Below are 22,723 nucleotides of genomic sequence, written 5' to 3'. Positions count from 1 at the left end.
CATCAAAGGGCTGAGTTCCAAGCCCTGCACTGACTTAGAGCAAATGTTTTCAAAGGGGGTAAGGCATTTTGAGGATACAAAAGCCAGGAACCAAAGGATGCCTGGGTCCTGTTTAGGGGCCTAAGACTAAACGTGATAAGCCCATGGTGAGTGAGTCACATAAGAAACAGAGAAGCACTCTCTTCAGGACTCTGCCTCTCCAAGGCTAAACAGAAGTGGTAGGGAGCCCAACATATTTGAGAGTCCACTGACCTCCACTTAGCCCTTTGTAAAGCGAGCTATGACCTGGCCTCCCCACCCTGACATCTGCACAAAAGAGATGGGGAGAAAGGCCTGGCCAGATGAAGTGCAAGGAGACAGGCCCCAGCAAGGTCTACAGCAAGGAGTGGAAAAGAATGAGCGAGGCCGGGGGCCTGACCTCCTAAGTCAGCCAGGCTGTGTGTGGGTAAGACCTGTGGTCAGCCCTGGAACCAACTTCCTGAGAGCAAACATTTATAAAAAGAAAATACTGGAAAAACAAAATAATTTGTTTTGAGGCTTTCAGAATTCATAAAGGAAATGAAGAGAACAATTGCTAGAAAAGGTAAATTCTCCCTAAACTTTCCTAATTTTTACAACTGGATGATGGGACAGAGGAGTCTGAACACCCAGACTCCTTGTGGGACACTGTGAAGGGCTGTCCTGGCTCGAGTTCTTTTGGGACGAGGTGGCTAAGTATCCCATTTCAGCACCACCTGCTTCCTTCACCAACACGTACAGACTATTCCCATAGTCGCAAATCTGAATCTCAAGACCTATTTCCCCAGGTAGCAATTAGGACTATCAGTTATAACCTCATTATATATTCATTTAATTTTTAAATTTTCTTTAAACCTCACCTTTGAGAGCTGAAGAGATGACTCAAACGTTAAAAGCATTTACTGCAAGCCGGGCGGTGGTGGCGCACGCCTTTAATCCCAGCACTCGGGAGGCAGAGCCAGGCAGATCTCTGTGAGTTCGAGGCCAGCCTGGGCTACCAAGTGAGTTCCAGGAATGGTGCAAAGCTACACAGAGAAACTCAGTCTCGAAAAACCAAAAAAAAAAAAAAAGCATGTACTGCTCTTGCAAAAGACCTGGTTTTGATTCCTAGCCACACACATGATGTGGCTCACAACCATCCACAACTCCAGTTCCAAGAGATCTGATACCCTCACCTGACCTCTGTGGGCATCAGGCATACATGTTGTTCAGAAACACACATGCAAGCAAAACATTCATACACATAAAATACAATAAATAAATCATTTAAAAACTAAAGCCCAACTTTAATTAAAATTTAATTCCTGTATTAACTGTATTTATTTTTTGTGGTGCTGGGAATCAAATCTAGGATTGTAAATATGTGACATAAGTGTTCAACCATTGAGTCCCTAGCACTTATTTAAGGTTTTAAATCAGCAGTCAAAACTTCAACTGTGGGTCTTCAAGGTGGCTCAGTAGGGAAAACGTTTTGCCATGCACTCACTCTACCCTGTTCATTTATCTGAAGAGCATTTTCCCATTCTTGGTATAATCCTGACAATCACAGTTTGGTCCCCAGAACCCACAATGAAGGTAAAACCTGCTCCTGAGAGTTGTCCCCTGACCTCTACATGGAATGCACACTTGCATCAACACAAAATACTTATACAAACACACACCTCCTCTCCCTCTCTCCCACACGCAGATATACACATAAATAATAAAATATGCTTTTCAAAAAAACAACTGTATAAAGAACCAAATGGGCAAATAACCATAAAGGGCCAAGTAAAGAACCAAGTGAGGGGTTGGGGATTTAGCTCAGTGGTAGAGCGCTTGCACAGCAAGCGCAAGGCCCTGGGTTCGATCCTCTGCTCAAAAAAAAAAAAAAAAAGAATCAAGTGAATGGTAGGAGCTGTGACACATAGAGATCTCAGGCCCAATAAAGATCTCATTCAAAAAAGGAAAGATCTTCTGTAAGATAGCAGGCTATGCCAATTTGTGTTCTCTGGGTTACCCTTTTACAAAAACACAATGAGTACATGTATCACTCTGTACTCCGCCCTGTTCATTTATCTGTAGAGCATTTCCCTATCCTTGGGTATAACCCTGAGAATCACAGTTTAAAATTGCAGTGTGCATATTATCAGTGAATCAAATGGCTATCGTTACTTTACCATTCTTTTATGTTTCGATGTCCAGAATACCATGCAATGAGGAATGTTTGTGCTTCTATTAGCTAAAAGTATATACTGAATGTCTCCCATGGTCATTGTGGGCTTAAATTAATTTCTCTGAATTTAGTTTCTCAGCACTTCTCATACACACAATTAGCTTTATAAATAAAACTGACCACAGTGCTGCAAAGATAATGTAATCATCTTAACATTGTGTAAATAGTTTAAAGTCTTAAAAGAAACCTCTTTGGAAAACACAGTCAGAACTGACCGTTGCACCTAAATATGAAATAAAACAGAAACCTTTAGGTCAACCAACAGACTGCATTCTTTTCATTCCAGGGCAAAGGCTAGACGTGCTTTTTAGTTATTGTTTCCTTTTGTTCCCCAGACTCATAGAGCCTTATTTGGAAGTTTCCCTTCCTGGTCTGCAATTGTCAGAGGGGTGTATGATAGAGATACAACAGTACTGCGTAGAAATTCAAAATGCTATCATCTGGATTCCCCAAAGCATAAACACAATCATACACTTCTCAAAATTGGAATGGTCTTTATGATGTAAGTGTAACTCAAATCCTTGTTGTATCAACAATGAAAACCTATCAAGTTGGAGGAAGAAGAAAGGGGCTGAGAGTGTCTGAGTCCAGGCTTTTGTCTATTCGTCCACCCTACTGCCTAGAGAAAACAGGAGCTGTTTATTCAGTCCAACCCATTTCCTATCCCGCTTTACCAGAAGTCTCCCCCAGCATTCATCTCTTCAGGCTAATCCACATTCCATTCTTCAAACACACACCTCTGACTCTTACAGCCTTGAGGGGTGATGAGCAAACAAGATTCCTCCAGGGACCAGGAAAGCAATCACACTGGTAAGCCCTCCTGTGGTTTCAAGCCTAAGCAATCTCTGGGCTCTCTCTCCCCATTATCTGCTCACAGTCTCTCCCTAAGTCCTCCTTAAATGTCCCAGCACCTGACTGCCTTTTTTATTTTATTTTTTTCTGAGACAGGGTCTCACTATGTAGCTCTGGCTGTCTTGGAACTCACCAGGCTGGCCTCAAACTCACAGAGATCCACCTGCCTCCACCTCCCAAGTGCTGGGATTAAAGGAGTGCGCCACTACACCTGGCTACCTAGTTGCCTCTTAATAAATGTTCAGGGGCTGGAAGACATAGCTCAGTGGTTAAGAGCACTTCCAGAGGACCCAGGTTCAATTCCCAATACCCACATGGCAGCTCACAACTGTCTGTAACTCTAGTTCCAGGGGATTCGACATCCTCACACAGACATACATGCAGGCAAGATACCAATACATATAAAAATAAATTAAAAAAAAAAGAGATAAATGTTCAATGTGTTTCCCTGAGTAAAGTGGGAATAATGGTCAATCTGTGGATTTTAGCTATAAAGGATTGTGAGAAAAAAATGTATGAGTCTAGAGACGAGAGGTACAATATGGTGTGTGGGGACAGAAGGGCAACCCAATTAGCTTCCCTGGGTGCTACAGGATGGCACCTGACTAGGCACATGTACAGTAGTAACTCTAAGGAAAATAAACAGTTATATGAGCTAAACCAAGCCAGGGACAGGAAAAGATCTCCAGGAAAGGTAAAATGTCTACACCCTAAACATTACACCTTTTTGTCTGTGTGAGTGCATGCATGCATGTGCGTGTGTGTACACACCTGCACTTTATTGTAGTACTAGGGCTGAGATCCAGGACCTCACAAGCATCCTCATTCTTCCCAATGCTGTAACCCTTTAACACAGTTCCTCATGTTGTGGTGACCCCCAACCGCAAAATTATTTCATTGCTACTTCATAACTGTAATTTTGCTACTGTTATGGATCATAATGTAAGTATCTGATATGCTACCCCCATGGAGGTCTCACAGGTTGAGAACCACTGTTCTAAACTATGTAACTGCCAACATGGGGAGTTCAGTTGCATCCCCTTGCAAAAGGATTATCCCAGCTGGCCTTGTTAGGTTTACTTCTCCTCATTGAAGGGCAAAGAGGACCACTAGACCCTCATCTGTGTATCCAGCTGCTCCCCACTACCTGTTGTACACAACTCTGTGCTAACTGCACATGGCCTTGGGGATGGGCTAACACATATAGACTGAGGAAGATTAGGGGTAGGGGGTTCCAACTGTGTGGCTGAGGAGGGCAGAGCTTTTCCAAGTGTGGCCTGTTGTGGGAGGAATACCCACACTCCTGTAAGTAACCCCTCGCCTATGTTCTGTTAGTTCCTCTGAGTGAACTTTGGCAGAATCATGCTTTAGTTTGTCGTTGGGTCCTTAGTTTTAGGAGAAGGAATAGACTTTGTTTATGTTTCCCCCAGGGAAGGAATTTTAACAGCATGCTAGGTAAGCACTCCACCACTGAGTTTCACCCCAGCCCTATATTTTCTTTTTATAAACAGGAGAAACAATAACTGGTGTATACATAGTCTGGCAGGTTTGGTTACAGTTTCCAGACACCAGGAAGAGATCAGGAACAGGGGAGAGGTGAAGAAGGCCCAGAATGCTGACAAGCAATATAAGCTGACTCCAGGCATCAGGAGGCTCTCAGAGCATCACAAAGTCAAGACCACTGGCAGAATTAGCATTAACAATGATGACATAAAGGGGATAAGAAAACAGTTAATGAAAGAGATATCTTGCTTGGTGGTGGTGCAAGCCTTTAATCCCAACACTTGAGAGGCAGAGGCAGGCAGATCACTATGAGTTCAAGGCCATCCTGGTCTACAGAGTTAGTGCCAGGACAGCCAAGGCTGTTACACAGTGAAACCCTATCTCAAAAACAAAAGGGGAGGGGGGAGAGACAGATAGACAGACAGAGACTGAGACCTTGCAATACTTTAAGGACAATTTTATATACAAAATAGTTAGCACAAAGTTCAGGATACCCCAATGATACAGAAGATGTGAAAATGAATATTATAAGTACCCACATCAGACAGCTTACAACCTCCTACAACTCTGGTTCCAAAGGAGCTAAAGCCTTCTTCTGGCCTCTGCAGGCCACCTGCACACATAGTACACATATACACATGCAGGCCCACATACACATCAAATAAAGTAATGCAAACCAAAGCATAAAGCACAAGAATGGAATGCCCCAGAAAATTAACATGTCGGGGAAGTTGTGAGGGACACACACACACACACACACACACACACACACACACACACAATCACACAATCAACATATAAGCACACAGAGGTATGTATCTTCCCCATATACTTTGTTGACCTACAACAAGACTTCTTTTATTAGCCTGAGGTCCATTTTGTAGGCATATAATTCCATGTAACTTTGGCACACTGAATGTTTTCAGATTGAAGGAAAATGAGAGACCAAAATATAACTATCAACAGATAATCTCCTAATACTTTTATGACCACTGTGAATAGTCTCTTTGTTTGATCTATTTTGAGATCAGAAAGTTAAACTGCTGATAATTTGACCTTCAAGATTTTTTTTTTTCTAGTTGGCTGTTAACCTTAGGGAGAAACACAGGACCTATTAGAGAAAAGAGATGAGTTTGTTGGCACATAAACAAAGAGGATGTCCCAGGGCTTCGGAGGTCACTGGTACTAGTTCTCCACTAACTGTAGTTTGGGGTCCAACTGGTGGGTTCACTTTTCCAGGCTTATCATAAGCCCTTATTGTTAATATTTATCCACAATAAGGTTACATTTGGGACAATCAAATGGAAATGAGGGGAGGTTCAAGGAAACGGGACTAATTGTGCTGGACATGAAGGTACATGCCCATAAGCCCATAAGGAGGCTGAAGGAGTAGGTTTGCCAAGAGTTCAATGCCAGCTTGGTCTACACAGCAAGAACAGGCTACCAGGGATACAGAACAAGACCTTGTCTCAAAACAAACTCACACTCTTTGTTCTAAAGTAAGAGGATAAAAAAAAAAAAAAGGAACCGAGGAAGACACTAATAAAAGGGTATCTCTAACCAGCATGAGTTACCAAAACCCAGGGAAGCAGGAGCAGGGGAACAGGGGTTCTCTGGCAAGGAAGAGAGGCAGTGGGCAGGTTACTTGTGACAAAATAAGGAAAACCTACTATGCATAAGTTTTTCTGAAAAAAAAAAAAAGTAATATCAAAGCATCTTTAAAAAATCTAATTTTAAACATCTGGCCTATCACATTAAACTATCCTAAACCTACCTTCTTTTCCTGAGAACTCAACTGTTTCCAGGAATACGAGGGAGAGCTGCCCTCAGTCCCTCCGTGCCCCGCCCAGAGGAGTATGCAGAGAATTAAGGCACAGCTGGGCACTCAGCATCCATGGGAAGTAGGTGCTGCAGGGGAAGGTAGGAAGATGGCCAGGAAGGAGGAGACTAACAAGAGGCTGTGCTCGCTGCGGTATGTCCTGAGAGAAGCACTGTCACAGGAGCCTTCATAAGGATCCACAGAGCCCTGCATGAGCTTTCACAGGCATCAAAAATGCTGCATAAACCACTCTGACCTCACTACAGCTCTAGGACAAGTTGAAACTGTAGCTATAGGAAAACAATTTGGGGCTGAAGAATTGGCTCAGTGGTTAAGAACACTTCTTGCTCTTGCAGAGGACCCAGGTTTGATTCCCAGCACCCACATGGTGGCTCACCAATGTCTGCAGCTCCAGTGCCAGGGGATCAATGCCCTCTTCTGACCTCCAAGGACACCAGGCACACACGTGGTACACACATAGGGAAAACATTCATACACATAAAATAATAAATCTCAATGAAAGAGTTGAATGATTCAAAGGATTATAAATACCCAGACATTTCTAAAAGGCAAAATCCAAACCCTTCTTTGAGTTAGAATGTGTATTAGTTACTTTTCTATCGCTGTGATAAAATACCATGACCAAAAGCAACTTCAGAAAGAAAGGATGTACTGCAGCTTGTAGCTCTAGGGGACAGAGTACATAATAACAGGAAAGGCCCATTAACTCACTTCCCTTTTTATCTGATCTGGTCCTAAACAACAGCTATAAATTTGACGGTCATTATAAGTTTTCTGTTAATTACCAAGTAAGAAATAATCTACATATATATCAAATCATTACTTGCCCCCTCTGAAAGACATCTTTACAAAACGCGCCACACTACTTTTTAGCATAGGAAAGTCCATCTTCCTTATAAGTGAAAAATCTCACCTGAAACCATCTGGGCTCAGGGTGTTTTGAAGTTATCTTCTGATATCTTCCAAGACGCCTTGTGTGTACAAATATTTAATTTCTTTTCTTTTCCCCATCTCCTTCCTTCCCCCTTCTCTCATAGGATCAAATCCAGGGTCTCACATGTGCTACTCCCAGACTTTCTCACTGAGCTGCACTCCCGGGCCTGTTTCTTGTCTTCATAAATTGATTTTTGTTAAATTTGGTTTTTCTATACAATTTTGATTTTGTCAAAATCTATTTTAATTTTTTATTCTACCTTAAACAAACAAAACCTGGCTCCACCATCCCTTATAACATGAATTCTGTGTGTGTGTGTGTGTGTGTGTGTGTGTGTGAGTGTGTGTGCATGTTTAGACCATTGGTCAAGATGTCCTCGTTTTCTAAGACAAGATCTCCACTTTGGGACTCTGCTCTCCACCATAATTTTTGAGACAGTCTCTCACTGGCTGGTCAGCAAGCCCCAGAGACCTTTCTGAACAATCTTCCCAGTGCGGGGACTACCGGCGCATGCTGCCATGCCCAGCTTTTTCCAGTAGGTTCTGGGGTCTAGTCAGGTTCTCATGCTGCCACAGTAAACACTTTACTGACTGCCCCTCCCCGATGTGTTCTTACACAGTTAATGTGGGGGGATTTTTTTCTGGATGAATCTAAATGTAGCTTTATCTACGTCGTTGTTATAACAGAAACTCACTTCTGCATTTTTCACTCCAGTTGTTTTCTCTTTTGTTCTTTCCTATGTATTCAGCAAACACTAAGTGCCACCATGTGCGACCCGCTAAGGTCAGAGAACAGCAGCAAAGACAGTCTTCTCTGTCGTCCAGCCTGGCCTGCAGCTCCCGGGCTAAGCTGGGACACAGGCTCTGCAGCCCAAGCTACCTGCCCTGTTTCCTGCCAGTGTTTCCTAACGATCTACTGCTGGCCTCAGTCCTTCTCATTTTTCCTTACTTGACAACAAAACCTTTCAGAAGAAGGGATCTGCTTATTGTTTGTGACTTCATCGGTACTTCAACTACTTTCCTAAATGACCCGGAAGAACAGTTTTCAACTCCTAGTGAGTCAAAATGTTCCCAATGGTTTTTAAAATTTCAACTTTTATTATTTAGTTTTATTGCATTAGTCACAGAGTGACCAGTAAAAATCCCCCTAAAGATTCTAATGATGTTTTCTGTCTTTAGAACAGGTCGTCATTTTAACCATTCTATGAGCATCCTGGAAAAACGTTTGTGTATGACACATGGGTAAATTCTTCCAGTGTTTTGTCAGTTAGCATACGAGTTTAGGATTATGATCTTACCATTGTGAAAGGTCTACCCTCTCATTTGAGAAACCTTGTATCCCGTTTTTAACTGGCCTTTTCTATTATTTCAGTAAAGTGACCTTGCAAGTCAGACGAAGCCAAGAGAGAACCACAGTTAAATCAAAAATCACATTTGCTTTACTATCAAGAAAGATACTGATGTAAGTAAGATACAGAAAACAGCTGGGTGGGGGGCGGCGGCGGTGGCGGCGGCGGCGGCGGCGGCGGCGCACACCTGTAATCCCACCACTCGGGAAGCAGAGGCAGGCGGATCTCTGTGAGTTCAAGGCCAGCCTGGCCTCCAAAGCGAGTTTCCAGGAAAGATGCAAAGCTACAGAGAAACCCTGTCTCAAAAAACCAAAAATAAAAAAAGATACAAAAAACATACAAAAAGTAGGCAATCTGTCAAGTCAAAGGTCTTCGGAGTTAGGTGGGGAACTATCAAGACAGTGTAAACGCAGAAGTACAAATTCACCAAGCGGCATGCAGATTTGAGTGAGGGGATGACCAGGCTAGGCAGAGAGGAGGAGGACAACTCTTCATGCCCAGCGCTCGGGAGGCAGAAGCAACAGATCTCTGTGAGTTTAAAGTCAAGCCTGGTCTACATAGCAAGTCTGGGCTAGCCAGAGCAACATACTAGAGACTCTGTCTCAAAATAAATAAATTAAATAATGACCAGAATTAAGTAAAATATAACTTGAATCTAGACAGAGAAATGTCCGCCTCCTTGTTTAAGTTCTGATATCTATACTATGAAGAGTTTTTAAAAATCTGAATTTAAGTAGGGCAGTGCTAACATACACCTTTAATCCCAGCACTCAGAAGGCAGAGGCAGGCAGATCTCTAAATTCAAGGCCAGCCTGGTCTACAGAGAGAGCTCTAGGCCAGCCAGGGCTACACAGGGAAACCCTGTTTCGAAAAACAATTAAAAAAAAAAAAAAAAGTTGACTGGGAACTAGGGAAGCAGCCTAAGAAAAAGGAAGTAGAGATTCACAAGTACCTAGTGCAAAGCCAAGCACACTGCCTATTTTTTAAAGTTTTTAAGTCTTTTGGTTTTTTGGTGTGTGTGTGTGTGTGTGTGTGTGTGTGTGTGTGTGTGTGTGTGTGTGTAGGAGTCTGTTGGGAGTTGAAACCAGGGTTTTGCACATGCTAAGCATATGTTCTTCCACTGAGCCACACACTTTACTCCCTTAGGTTTTTAAATATATACCAAAGTTTATAAAAACAAATTTGGTATAAAAATATACCAAAATTTAGCAGTGAACATCTGTACAGCCACCATGTGTATTTTGATACTAACAATGAGATTAGATTTTTTTTTCCCTTTCAGACAGGGTCTCACTATGTGGCCTTAGCTGGCCTGGAATTGCTATATTGTGAAATTACAATTTATATATGACTTACAGAAATAGGGCCCAAGAGATATAATAGTGAAAATTTAATTTCTCTACTTTCACAGCAAGGATTAGTGGAGAACCACTAACTTTAATTAAAAACTGTAAAGATATAGAGTATTATGTAGACTTGTAGAGATAACCACAATGTCTTTGAATTATATCAAAAAATAAAAATGGAGCCAAGCACAGTGGCATACATTAATCCTAGCACTAGGGAGGCAGAGGCAGGCAGACTTCTGAATTCAAGGCCAGTCTGGGCTGTGTAGGGAGACACTGTCAAAAAAAAAAAAAAAAAAAGAAATGGGGAGAGGGAAAGGGGGAGAGGGAGAGGGGGAGAGGGAGGGAGACAGGGAGAGGGAAAGGGGGAGAGGGAGGGAGGAAAAGGAGGGAGGGACAGAGGGAGGGGATATGGTTGGGTAGTTGGCAGTGCTTGCTTATCATACACACAAGCCCTGGGCTTGATCCTCATCACTGCAAAAAACCCCAGAAGTGGTAGCATGTACTTGTAAGGCCAGCACTTGGGAAGTGAAAGCAGGAGGATCATAAGTTCAAGGTTCAGCTACACAGTGAGCTCAAGGTGAGCCTATAGAACCCTGTCTTAAAAACAATCAAAACACAAAGAGGGGCAGAGGAATAGACAGATGAATAGATGGACAGAGGAATAAAACAAATGTGGACAAAGGAATTATGCCTTTCAGCTATTCAGATTTTAAAAAATATTTTTGGTTTATTTTGTTTGGTTGGGTTGTTTTGGTTTTGTTTTGTTTGTTTTGTTTTGTTTTGTTTTATTGTTTTGTTTTGTTTTGTTTTGTGAGACAGGATTTCTCTGGCTATCCTGGAACCTGCTTTGTAGACCAGGCTGGCTTCAAACTCTGAAGTTCTCCTGCCTCTGCCTCCTAAGTTCAGATTAAAAGTTTTATAATGAAATATTGACACAAATATGGTTGAGAATGTTCATGCTTGCAAAGAGACTTCGAGTGTTCACCACTGGCCATGCTGTCCTTCTATCTGGCCATTACAGAGACACTTCTAGTCTCTTGGTGTCTGGAGCTATGTGGCTGTCTGTCTAGCACACTGAGTGTAGGTAGAAATGGCATGTACCACGTTCATCCTTAACCCCTGAAACCTCCTGTAGGATCCACCATACTCTCTGAGTGTGGACATATCCATAGCAATGTAGGAGCCAATAACTTCCCTTAGGGTCCCTAGATCACAGTTTACTGAGACAGGAGGAAAAAAAATAAACCAGTCGTCTTAATGGCTATTATGGAAATTCATCTATAACAATAGTTGGCATTACCTATAGTGAATAGCATGTGACCCAAGAAAGGTGCTACAGAAGGAAACTTCTTTTATTTTAGATCATTTATATTCATTGTTAAACTCTCAATGCAAATTTAAAACAAATGTTAAACAGACACTTCAGCTTGTACTATGATTAGGAAAAGTCTTCTCAGCTCACCTTCTAGGCACAATTATAAAATGGCACCCCTCCCTCTGGGTCAATACAACTCCAAGCTGGCTGGGCTTGTCCATCGCTTTACCCAGAAGCCTTTAAACAGTACACAGATGGTAGCCCTGTGGCAACCTGCCTAGAAACAGAAGGGCTGTTAACGAGACCCTGTAGCAAGTAAGGGATGTAGCCTTCATCTTTTAACTACCCTTGAACATGAAACTTCTGTCATTTATTTAAATAAACTTTTTTTAAAAATTACTTTTATTTTGTGTGCATTGGTGTTTTGCCTACAGGTAAGTCTGTGTGACAGTGTCAGATTTTGGAATTATAGACAGTTGTTAGCTGCTATGTGGGTGATGGGATTTGAACCCAGGTCCTTTGGAAGAGCCCTTCGTACCCCTAACATCTGAGCCACCTCTCTAGCCCCAGGAACTTCTGTCTTTAACCTGATCATTTCTCTTACTATCCTGCCAATACTCCAGTGAGTTATAATGAACTAACTCAGAAGACAACGGACGTAAGGAGAACCTTGCTGCCACTGTGGCTGCTACAGAGCTACAGAAGCAGCAGCCACAGCAGCTAAGGAAGTGGGTTTTGTCTAAACTACCCACCCCCAGGAGGGAGGAGCACCGTCTGAAGAATGGGCCTATACAATCAGCCTTCTCAAGCCTGCAGAAGGGGTCTGAGAGAAGGATGCGTTCATTGACTCTTTATTAATTTATTTGTTTACTTGTATGTGGTGAAGGGAAGGTCAGAAGACAACGTGCACAAACTTGTTCTCTCCTTCCTCCATGTAGATTCCAGGGACTGAACTCAAGTTGTTTAGACTTGGTTTCTAGCCAGGCGGTCCTGGCATACTTCTTTAATCCCAGCATTTGGGAAGCAGAGGCAGGATGAAGTTTGAGGCCAGCTTGGTCTACAGAGTGAGTGAGTTCCAGAACACCCAGGGCTATGCAAAGAAACCCTGTCTCAAAATAATAAAACTAACTAAATAAATAAAGATAAAAAAATAAGACTTGGTATCTAGCACTTTTATCCACTGAACCATCTCACTCACTCCTATTTCCCCTTTAAATAGAACCTCCTCGTCCAAACATCTGAGGTACTGTTGCCAGCTAGCCCTAAAGCTCTAAGAAGAACATAACATTCAAATGCCACAAGGATCCTAGGATTCTACTCGGTGCACACATGTATGAGCGTACACACACACACACACACACACACACACACACACACACACACCAAGCAGCTTCTGGTCAATGACCTTCCACAGCAGAAAAACTAGAGGCTGGTGGGCAGAAAACGTAAAATCTCCTCCAGTAGTCAGCTTTGCTGCAGAACCCATCTGCAGGCTAAGACTTCATCTGATCAACATCATTCTGAGGCTCTCCCGGATCTGTATTACCCTCTGAGGGTTCCCTAAGCAATTCTGCTTCCTCTTTCCTTTGTCTTCCTTTGGTCTTCCTTCCTGTAACAAATCTCATGCAATCCTGAGTGTCACTTCCCAAAGGATACAACCAACACGGTGGCGGAACTCGGTGGCATTCAGACCCAGGAGTTCTCGCCTCTTCCAGCCTAACTCTCTCCTACCACCACCCTCGTCTTGGGTCCCCTGCAGAAGTCCTTGCTCACTCACATTCTAGCTCAACGCACCAACAACTGCACATTCATCCTGCACAGAGCTCTGCTTTCTAGAGTCTCACTGGTAAGTTTCACAGCATTTCATAAAGGCGTTGTTAAAGTTACAGTCATCCTTTCAGCCAGAGCCCAGGATTTAAAGCCTTTGCCAAGATTCCCAATCAAGTATCTTCCTTGCGGCAAGCTAGACTGGATTCCCATTCTGAAATTATACTCACTTTGAAGACCCACAACAAAGGGCTGGGGAATGGAGCTCAGTGGTGGAGCATGTGCTTAGCATGTGCAAAGCCCTGAGTTCCATCTGAGCGACACAAATATTAAGATAAAATAAGCCACTGGCATACACATATCCTTGTCACTGGAGAGCTTTAAAATGTAAGGGCACTTGGAAATCTTAATATCAAACAACTGATCAACAAAAGCAAGTCTCCTCATACTTTTTTAAGTAAAGGAAATAATAGTTTCTCACAATTACTTGGCATTGACATGTAATATCAATGTAAATGTTATATCTCCTTTACCTAGTTCATCAGCAAGTTAACTCATCCGAACTTTTCTCAGTAGAATAAACAATGAATTATCCTTAGTTTCATTTATTGGTTATTCTGTACAAAAAAAAAAAAAGTTTGGATAACTGCTGTGTGAAACTCCTATGTAATCTACACAGTAACCCACCCCTAAGACGGGTTCTCTCTTCACCCTCAGATTCCAGTGTGGCTGTCAAAGTTTTGAGTAGTGGCTGGCCTAACAGTCCAATGTACCACAAGTGTCAGTAAGTGTCGGTCCAGATTCAAAGGGCTAGGGTGTGAGTGAAGAGCTATGGATGGAGGTTAAGCTGACTGGGTTATACATGGAGCACCACGCCAGAATCAAAGCGTAAGTCACTGGACTAGTCACTTCACCTTAGAGCCTCAATACCGTCCTCAAGTTACAAGTTTCAGCCTTGGTGAGACAGTAGGAAGCGGAACTGCTCTCCAAGTTAAACGCTTTAAAATTGCTACTGTGATTGTTTTTCCTTTTGCAGAGGGCTGCTTTGAGGCACTTGAAATGGTCCTGTGTTTGACACATCAACCTGGGCTTTCCTACAATACAACCTCTGACAAGACTGGGCTATCTCCAACCCTTACTCTACCTAGTAAGGTCAAAATAGCACCAAAATCTGCATGTGTTTTGTGCCCAGGCAGAGGGGTTCCCGCTGTGAGACCTAAGTCTAAAACAAACAGAAAACAATTTAGCAGCGCCTAAGGAGGTTTCATGTGCACAAAATGTGACCCAGGGGTGTATTCCTTCTTAAGGAACAGTAAATGGAATAGTGGTGAAGGCATAAGCAGAGTCAGAAGGCTAAACAAACGGGAAGCTTTTTTTTTTTTTTTTTTTAAAGATAGTAAAAAAGGCTTGGTCTATGAAAAAAAAAAAATCACTACTACTTTGAAAAAAATGTTAATAGCTCTGCTGGTCAACCTGCCACAAAAATCTTTCCAATAGGCCAGGGTGCCATGTTTGCGGCTAAATTAAGTCCCATTTAATTCACATGACAGTCCTGCTGTTTTAAATACACCCGTGGTGAGGAGCATCTAAACGTGAGCGGAGTCCCGGCAGAGCAAAGAGAAGATGAAAACCGGAACCCAGCTGACTCCCCACCGAGCTCCCTCCAGTCCCAAGCAAATACAAAGTTGATACACGGATAAGTTGCTGGCATCCTAGAACAGGATCCAGATTACTATGGGTCAGAAACAAGTCACAGTCAAGTCCTTGGTCTGACTGAGCACGAGTAATGAAATCAGCTGACGGGCCGCCACCTTTCTGCGGGGCTCCAGAAAGTGTGTGGTATGCAAATGGCACCCTGCAAAATGGACAAAGAACCAGAAAAGCACTGCCAAGTCACACTTTTCATCTCAGACGCCCCCCTAGCTGGGGGGGGAGGGGCCGGGACTGGGGGGGGGACACAGGGAGGACCCCCGCCGGCCCGCCGCCTGCAACGCCCGCCCCGCCCCGCCCCGGCTGGTGGCCCGGCGAGCACAGGTAATTTCACAACCCCATTAGCGCATTCCAGAGCGGAGACTCACGGCCCGGGGAAGTTCACCTTGCCCCGCGCCCCTGCGAGGCGGGCCGCGGTGGGGGGAAGGGCGTGGCGGTAAGGGGGCGCGACCCGCACCCCACAGACCTGGCTCGGGCTCCTCCAGCTTCGCCGAGTGGTTGCCCATGGTCGGCAGACTCCGATGGCCGCGGGCTGGCAGGCCCCGGACCGACTGGCCGCCGTGCCGCAGCGCGCGCCTGCTCCGGCTAGTGAAGCGGCGGCGGCGGCCGCTGGTCCGCTCCAGTCAAAGAAAGAGCCGGGCGCCTTCCAGTTCCCGGCGGCCAGAGAGCCGCTCCTCGCGCCCGCGGGCGGGCCCCGCCCCCTCATCTGCATACGCTACGCCCCCGGGGTTCCTCACGACCCGCCCACCTCATCTGCATCCCGCCTGATTGACTCGGCCTCAACTCCTTGTAGTCTGTCAGGCGAGCCCCGCCCCCCTGGGCTCCTCAATGTCCGCCTGGCGTGGCCCGCCCCTCTCATCTGCATCCTGCGGCCCGCCCCCCGCTCAACTCCTGGCTGTCTGTCAAGCAAGGCCCGCCCCCTCATCTGCATACCGCTCCTAGTGTCCAAAGAGCCCTTCCCGGCCCTTTGTCGGCTGACCGACTTCAGGCCTCTCTCTACCCGCCCACGCGGAGAACTGCGGCTGGACCAGGTAGGCTGGAAAAACCCCACTGTGGAAGGCTGAAGCCAAGTGCCATAGGCAAGGTGAAGTCTTGCACGTGAGAAGTAAGATCGATCTGAACAAGAAAGACCTAGAGTTAACACAGGGCAGACGTTCAACAAACATTTCTAAATGGAGCAATGAATGAGTGTGGAACAACTGTCAGCGAGCAGGGGAAGAAAACCAAGCGGACAGTCCTGCCCACGATCCAGTGCCAGTCAGAAGCAGAAACTGGTGTCATAAAAGAATGGTGTTATAAGAAATGACCCTGTCCATCTTTCCCTCCTTCACTTGAAACAGCCAGACCTAACCAAACCTTACAGTGACAATACTCAGGAACAATAAAATCACGAACGGAATAAATGGTCCTCTCCCCTGCCTGACTGAACACAGCTTTGTTGGTTGGTTGGTTGGTTGTTGGTATTTTGTTGTTGTTTTGAGACAGGGTCTCTGTCTGTAGCCCTGACTCTCCTGAAACTTGCAATATAATATAAACCAGGCTGGCCTCGAACTCACAGAGATCTGCTTGCCTCTGCCTCCCTAGTGCTGGGATTAAAGGCCGGAGCTACCCATACTGAGGGGACACTGCTTAGTTGTTGTGGCTCTTTTTAAAAAAACTTGTTTCTTATTTTTATTAATTCTCTGAGAATTTCATTCAATGTATTTTGGTCACATTTACCCTACCTCCTCCAACTCCCTTCTCAAGTCACCTAACTTCTCTTTTGTCTTTTCTTTTTTCTAAGAATCCATCAATTTGTACTGCCCACGTACTTCTAGATGCGGGCCATCCATTGTAGCATTTCTTTAAAGGCCACACCCTTAAAGAAAGCCATCTCTTCCTCCCCTCGAAGTTGTCGACTGTCTATAGTTTCTCAGCTGAGGGACCAGCCCCTCTCCCCTCCCTGCTAGAAGGCTGACAGGCTTCATCTTGTGCAGGCAGCTACAGTGCCATGAGTTCATGGGTGCAGTGGTCTTGTATGTCCAGAAGACACTGTTCTCCTTTGGTCATCCATGACTGACCTCCTACCCCTTCTTCTGCGAGGGTCCCTAAGCCTTGGATCGGGGAAACACAGACATCTCCACTGACGCTCTGCACTCTGATCAGTTTTGAGGTTCTACGTTAACCATAATCCACACAAAGACACTTCCCTGGTGAGGTCTGAGGGCTGCAGACTACTCTACAGATATAGAGATGTGCGTTTAGAGAGCAGTTTGACCCTATGTCCACTTAGCAGATAATCTTCCCACCCATCTTGTTAGGGCACTGTTGGTCACTCTCTGCGTCTCAAAACTCATGTGTTATGCCGGGCGTTGGTGGCTCATGCCTTTAATCCCAGCACTCGGGAGGCAGAGCCAGGCAGATCTCTGTGAGTTCAAGGCCAGCCTGATCTACAGAGCGAGTTCTAGGAAAGGCGCAAAGCTACACAGAGAAACACTGTCTTGAAAAACCAAAAAAAAAAAAAACCTCACGTGTTTTCAGACCCTACATTCCCCTAGGTTGCTTCTGGGTGGCCTCACTCTTCCTGTTGGTCCTTCTCCTCTCTCACCTCTAGGCCCTGGAGTGTCCCAAAGCTCCACTACATGACGACTCCTTCACTCTTCATTTCCTGACTTCTTGTCTTTAAATCCCACCAGTGTGGGGCCAGCCTGGCCCTCTTCTGAACCAGACTTCTCTGAGTTCATTGCCTGCTTGACACCACCTCTTGGCAAGTGCTCCATAAAGTCTAAGAAACAACTCTGCCTTACCAGAACAAAACAGAATGTCTGGATTTGCTCCCATAGACGTGTGTCTCCTGTGTTTTCTTTATCTCCATATTAACAACTCCATCCTTCCACTAACTCAGCTCAACAACTTCAGCCCCTCTCACATCAAGTCTATCAGCAGATCCTGTTACCTAGACTGGATATTTTGTAAAGCTCACCACGTCTGGGGACTCACCAGATCCCTGCTACCCCACGGTCTAAGCAACTGTCATCTCCTACCAGCATTTCTGTAACTACCTCCGAAACAGTGTCTTTTCTTTTTCCTGTCCCTGTTTGTAATAAGAAGGTGGTGCCTTTTCAGCCGAGCCAGAATGAATAATTCTTCACTCTCCCCTGCAAGGGACCCACCTCCTCAGCCTCTTCACCACTCCTCAAATTAACTGAGCATGCTCCCACCCATGGGGCTTGCATTTACTGTTTCCTTTTCCTGGAATGCACTTCCCCCAGACACTCCTGTTGCACAGACCCTATGACTCATCTCCTAGATCTGGGATTGAAAGTCCCATTTAGAGAGGCTGCTCTCCTCACACCAACATCAGACCAACAAATGCAGTCCCTTACTTTGTGAACCCCTGTAGCAGACACTCTTTGCCACTGGGTATAGTAGCACTTATCCCATGGGGGATAAGTTTCAAACCTCCAGTGAACGCCTGAAACTGCAGATGATACCAAGTCCCATTTATACTGTATTTCTTCCAGGACACACACTTCTGATAAAACCTTACTTGTAAATTAGGCACAGTTAGAGACTGACAATACTTTACAGCCATAGCATGGTTTTTTGTTTGTTTGTTTGTTTGTTTGTTTGTTTGGGTTTTTTTTTTCTGTCCTTATTGGGAATTTTCAATTTTTTACTTAAGGGGAGCACTTTATTGTATCTGTTTGGCATATCCATATTACCAGCACCACTATTCTCATGCTTCTGGGCCGGTATTAAAATAAGGGTTACTTGTACACAGCATTGTGAATCTGTGACAAGGGGTCTGATAAGGAAGATGGCTGCTAATCGACCAACAGGAAGGCAGTATAGAGAACATGGACAGTCTGAACAAAAGAATGACTCACATCCTGGAGTTGTATGCCATCCATGGTGTTTGCTACTCAGAACACTGCCCAGTTTAAAAAGCACCAATGGTTAGTTTCTGGAATTTTATACTTCATATTTTCAAATGATGGTTGACTATAGGTAACAGAAACTTAAATAGTCCCCATCCACAAATGGCGAGGGGCCCTGACACTGATTATTATCCTCCCACTAAACTAAGTTTCATGAGATCATTCATGAATAAATGAATGAATGAACATATAGGCTCTACCGTATATAAATCACCCCTTAAATATATAGTACTTTTATTAGTGTTTACTGTTTACATAAAAATATTACTTCTTTTTAGTGGTAATACCATCAACTGATTTCTTCAATAAAAGCATTTTGTCGAAGACAAGCATCACATTTACTTCTGTAATCTACAAAACCTAGCAGAGCATTAAGATGCATGGACTAAGGAAAATAAATTATCCAAGACAATGTTGGAGCAAAAATCCACATGGGATCATGTTCCACCACCACCACCACCACCCATTTTTAAAGAGGTGAAAAATGGATCCAGAAAAGATGACCGACTTTCCAAAATCATTCTCTAATGAGAGACAAACCCTGAGACTATGAAGATTTTAAGAGTGATACAGCTTCTGTTTACAAAGCAGTCCCAAGCTTATCCGAAGAGTCTGGAAACAGATGAGTCATTTTATTAATTCTGTAAAATGTCAAGCACGCCATTACCAAACCTCTTTATGAGATCCAGACAACAGCCCAACCTGGCCTCCTCTGATTCTCTCACCTCCCACATCTGGTCACATTGGGTCAGTTCCATATTGCAGGTTCCCAATGTGGGCTAGCGTTTACCTCTTTCTTGGCTTTCCTGCCTTCTGTTCAATGCAGGCCTTTGTTGCTTTCAAGATTGACTGCATTAGCTTTGCAGCTCCAATTGCTCTCCATTCTGACTTTTAAAAAAACGCAAAGGCTGGAGAGGTATGTCAGCAGTTGAGAGCACTTAATACTCTTGCAGAAGATCTGGGATCCATTCCCAGCACCCATATTGGCGGTTCATAACCATCTCTAACTCCAGTCCTAGATGATCCAATGCCCTCTTCTGACCTCTGCTGGCACCAAGGACACACACGGTATATGTACATACATGCAGGCAAAACAGTCTCACATAAAGTAAAATATATAAATCTAATTTTTAAAATTAAAAATAAACTAATAAATTAAAAAATGCAAATCTGACTTAATGTCATCTGTTTAAAGGCTCCCCATGACTCCTGGATCTTGCTCTGTAGACCAGGCTGGCCTTGAACTCACAGAGATCTGCCCGGCTCTGCCTCCCGAGTGCTGGGATTACAGGCGTATGCCGCTGCTGCCCAGCAAGTCTTTCTTGAATTCTAGGTCTTCAATTCCACCTGTACAACTCTGGCTTCATCTTTCAAAAGTGTGACATGCTTTCTACTTTATAGTCCAGGATCTTCAAGCCCAGTTGTAGCTCTGAAAATATAGCCTGTTTGTCTTAAGCCTCTGTGCTTTTGACCTGACACCACCAATGCATAACCTGGCTGCCCAGCAGGCGCCTATTTATCTGCTATGAGCCAGATTGTGCCCCCATCCCCACCCCAAAGGAGCCTGCTGAAGTTGCGACCTCCAGTGTGATAGTTAAGTGGGGCCTTCATGGTGGGCCCCTCCTCTTACTGGTAGCTTTAAAAGGAGAAAGACATCTTCCTTCCTCTGTCATGCACAGGCATGGTAAGAAGTAGCTTTGTTTAAGAAAAGAATCCAGCACTGGGTGGGGGGGGGGGAGCAGAGGAGATGGATCTCTATGAGTTCGAGGCCAGCCTGGTCTACAAAGCAAGTTCCAGGACAGCCTCCAAAGCTACAGAGAAACCCTGTCTTGAAAAAAAAAAAAAAAGAAAGAAAGAAAGAAAGAAAGAAAGAAAGAAAGAAAGAAAGAAAAGAATCATCATCAGAACTGGGACTGTGATCTCAGACTCCCAGCCTCTAGAACTATGGGAAAGTAATCTCTGTCGATTGAGCCCCACAGTATTTGATATTTGGTTATGATACAATTTTATTTACTAACTGGGCACAACCAGCACCTTTAAAAATCTTGCTCAGGCATCTCCTTGGCAGAACTCAGTGTTTTCTTTCACTGGACTTATGGACTTTGTAAATGCTTACATTCCCCCGACATCCCTGCCCTAGTCTAAGCATCTTTCCTTGTGAGCCTGGGGTCCCTCTGAGAGCAATGATCCTCAGATTCATCTTTGCATCACCAGCACCTAACACGTACTCACTCACTTCTGTCCTCGTTTGCTCCTCTGTTGATGTGTTAGAACAGTGAACAAAGGCAACTTGAGGGAGGAAGGTTTATTTGGCTGCACTTCCGGGTCACAGTCCATTGCTGAGAGAAGTCTAACGAGGACTGAAGCAGAAATCATTGAGGGACACTGTTTATTGGCTTGTTCCCAAGCTCACACTCTACTCCCTTTTTTATACAGCAGAGGCCAACCTACCTACAGATGTACTGCCCACAGAAAACTAGGTTCCCTGACATCAATCAGCAATCAAGACAATACTCCACAGATAGGTTCACAGGCCAATCTTATGGCAACGGTTCCTCAATTGAGGATCCCTCTTCTTGGTGTGTCAAATTGATAACTAGGGTTAGCCTCACAGGTTAGTAATTTGTTTACTCACAATTTGACTAAAGCGTTAATTTATCAAACAAAAGCTGTCATGAGTGTTTGAATCTCTAAAGAATTATTAGAGGCCAGGTGGTGGTCAAGCAGGCCTTTAATCCCAGCACTTGAGAGGCAGAGGCAGGCAGATTTCTGAGTTCAAGGCCAGCTTGGTCTACAAGTGAGTTCCAGGACAGCAAGGACTAAACAGAGAAACCCTGTCTTGAAAAACAAACAAACAAACAAAAGATTTGAAACTAGGCATGGTGGCTACACCTGTAATCTCAGCAGTTGGGAGACTGGAGCAAGAGGACTGTGGTGCATTCAAGGCTATCCTGGGCTCACAAGTAAGACCCTTGTTGTAGTGGGTAGCCATCCCAGCATTGGCCTGGCGGGTAAGAGATTTGTCCTGACTGTGGGCCAGTCAGGAAAACACTAACTACAGACCCTGTTGTTGTTGCTGTTGTTACTTTAAAGTCTTTGCTATCCATAAAACTTCTGTTGTTAAAATGAGAAGGAATAAATAAATTTATAATTTTATTTACTTATTTTTGACACAGATCTCCTTATGTAACCCTGACTGTCCTGGAACTCACTAGACTATAGGCCAACCCAGCCTCAGATTCACAGAGATCTGCCTGCCTCTGAAGGCATTAAAGGTATGTACCACCGTGAAGAATGGAGCTATATCTCTTTGAAAATGGGCAACAGATCTGAACAGACATTTCTCAAGAGAGATGAGTAGCCAACAGACATTTGACAAAATACTCAAATCTCTAATTACCAAGAAAACACAAATTAAAACCATGATACATCATCACATCTCTGAGGATAGCTATTATCACCAAAAGGATAATGTTAAGTGTGATAAACCACAGATGGTGGTGAGGATACAGAGAAAAAGGAACCTCATACACCTGTTGGTGGGGTTGTAATTAGTATAGCCACTTTGAAAATAGTATAGAGGGTCATCAAAAGCAAAAAAATGGAGTTAACACATGACCCACAATCCTATTTCCTGGTGTGAGAAATAGCTGAAATTGATGTCTTGAAGAAATATCTGTACTCCATGTTCACTGCAACTATGCTGACAGCAGCCAAGGAATGAGTGTCCATCAGCGGACAAAGAAAATGTGGAAAAATACTTACCTCTTTAGCCTTTAACAAACTAAATTCTGTCATTAAAACAGCATGTGTGGAACTGGCACATTATGCTAAGTGAAGCAATTAGACACAGAGAAATGCTGTATGATCTCACTTATGTGTGCAATATGGAAAAGATGACCTCAAAAGAACAGAAAACAGGGGAGCTGGTTGGTGGCTCAAAAGAAAAAGC

General features: G+C 44.1%; 1 protein-coding gene across 7 annotated transcripts in view; it reads right to left on the bottom strand.

Annotated features, from left to right (window-relative positions):
• The window catches only part of Specc1 (sperm antigen with calponin homology and coiled-coil domains 1), a 274,206-nt gene that overhangs the window by 144,379 nt on the left and 107,104 nt on the right, over positions 1–22,723 (bottom strand). The window contains exon 1 of one of the 7 annotated variants that reach the window (XM_036196416.1): positions 15,318–15,542. The exons of the other annotated variants lie outside the window; for them this stretch is intronic. Within the exon in view, the coding sequence (XP_036052309.1) occupies positions 15,318–15,357 (40 nt within the window). The 5' untranslated portion in view covers positions 15,358–15,542. Of the gene's footprint in view, positions 1–15,317; positions 15,543–22,723 lie in introns of those variants that run through there. 7 annotated transcript variants of the gene reach the window in all.

Source organism: Onychomys torridus, chromosome 8, assembly GCF_903995425.1.
Source record: "Onychomys torridus chromosome 8, mOncTor1.1, whole genome shotgun sequence".
In the NCBI taxonomy this organism is placed as follows: domain Eukaryota; kingdom Metazoa; phylum Chordata; class Mammalia; order Rodentia; family Cricetidae; genus Onychomys; species Onychomys torridus.
Note: the sequence above shows the minus strand (reverse complement) of the source record. Positions and strands in the feature narration are given on the sequence as shown.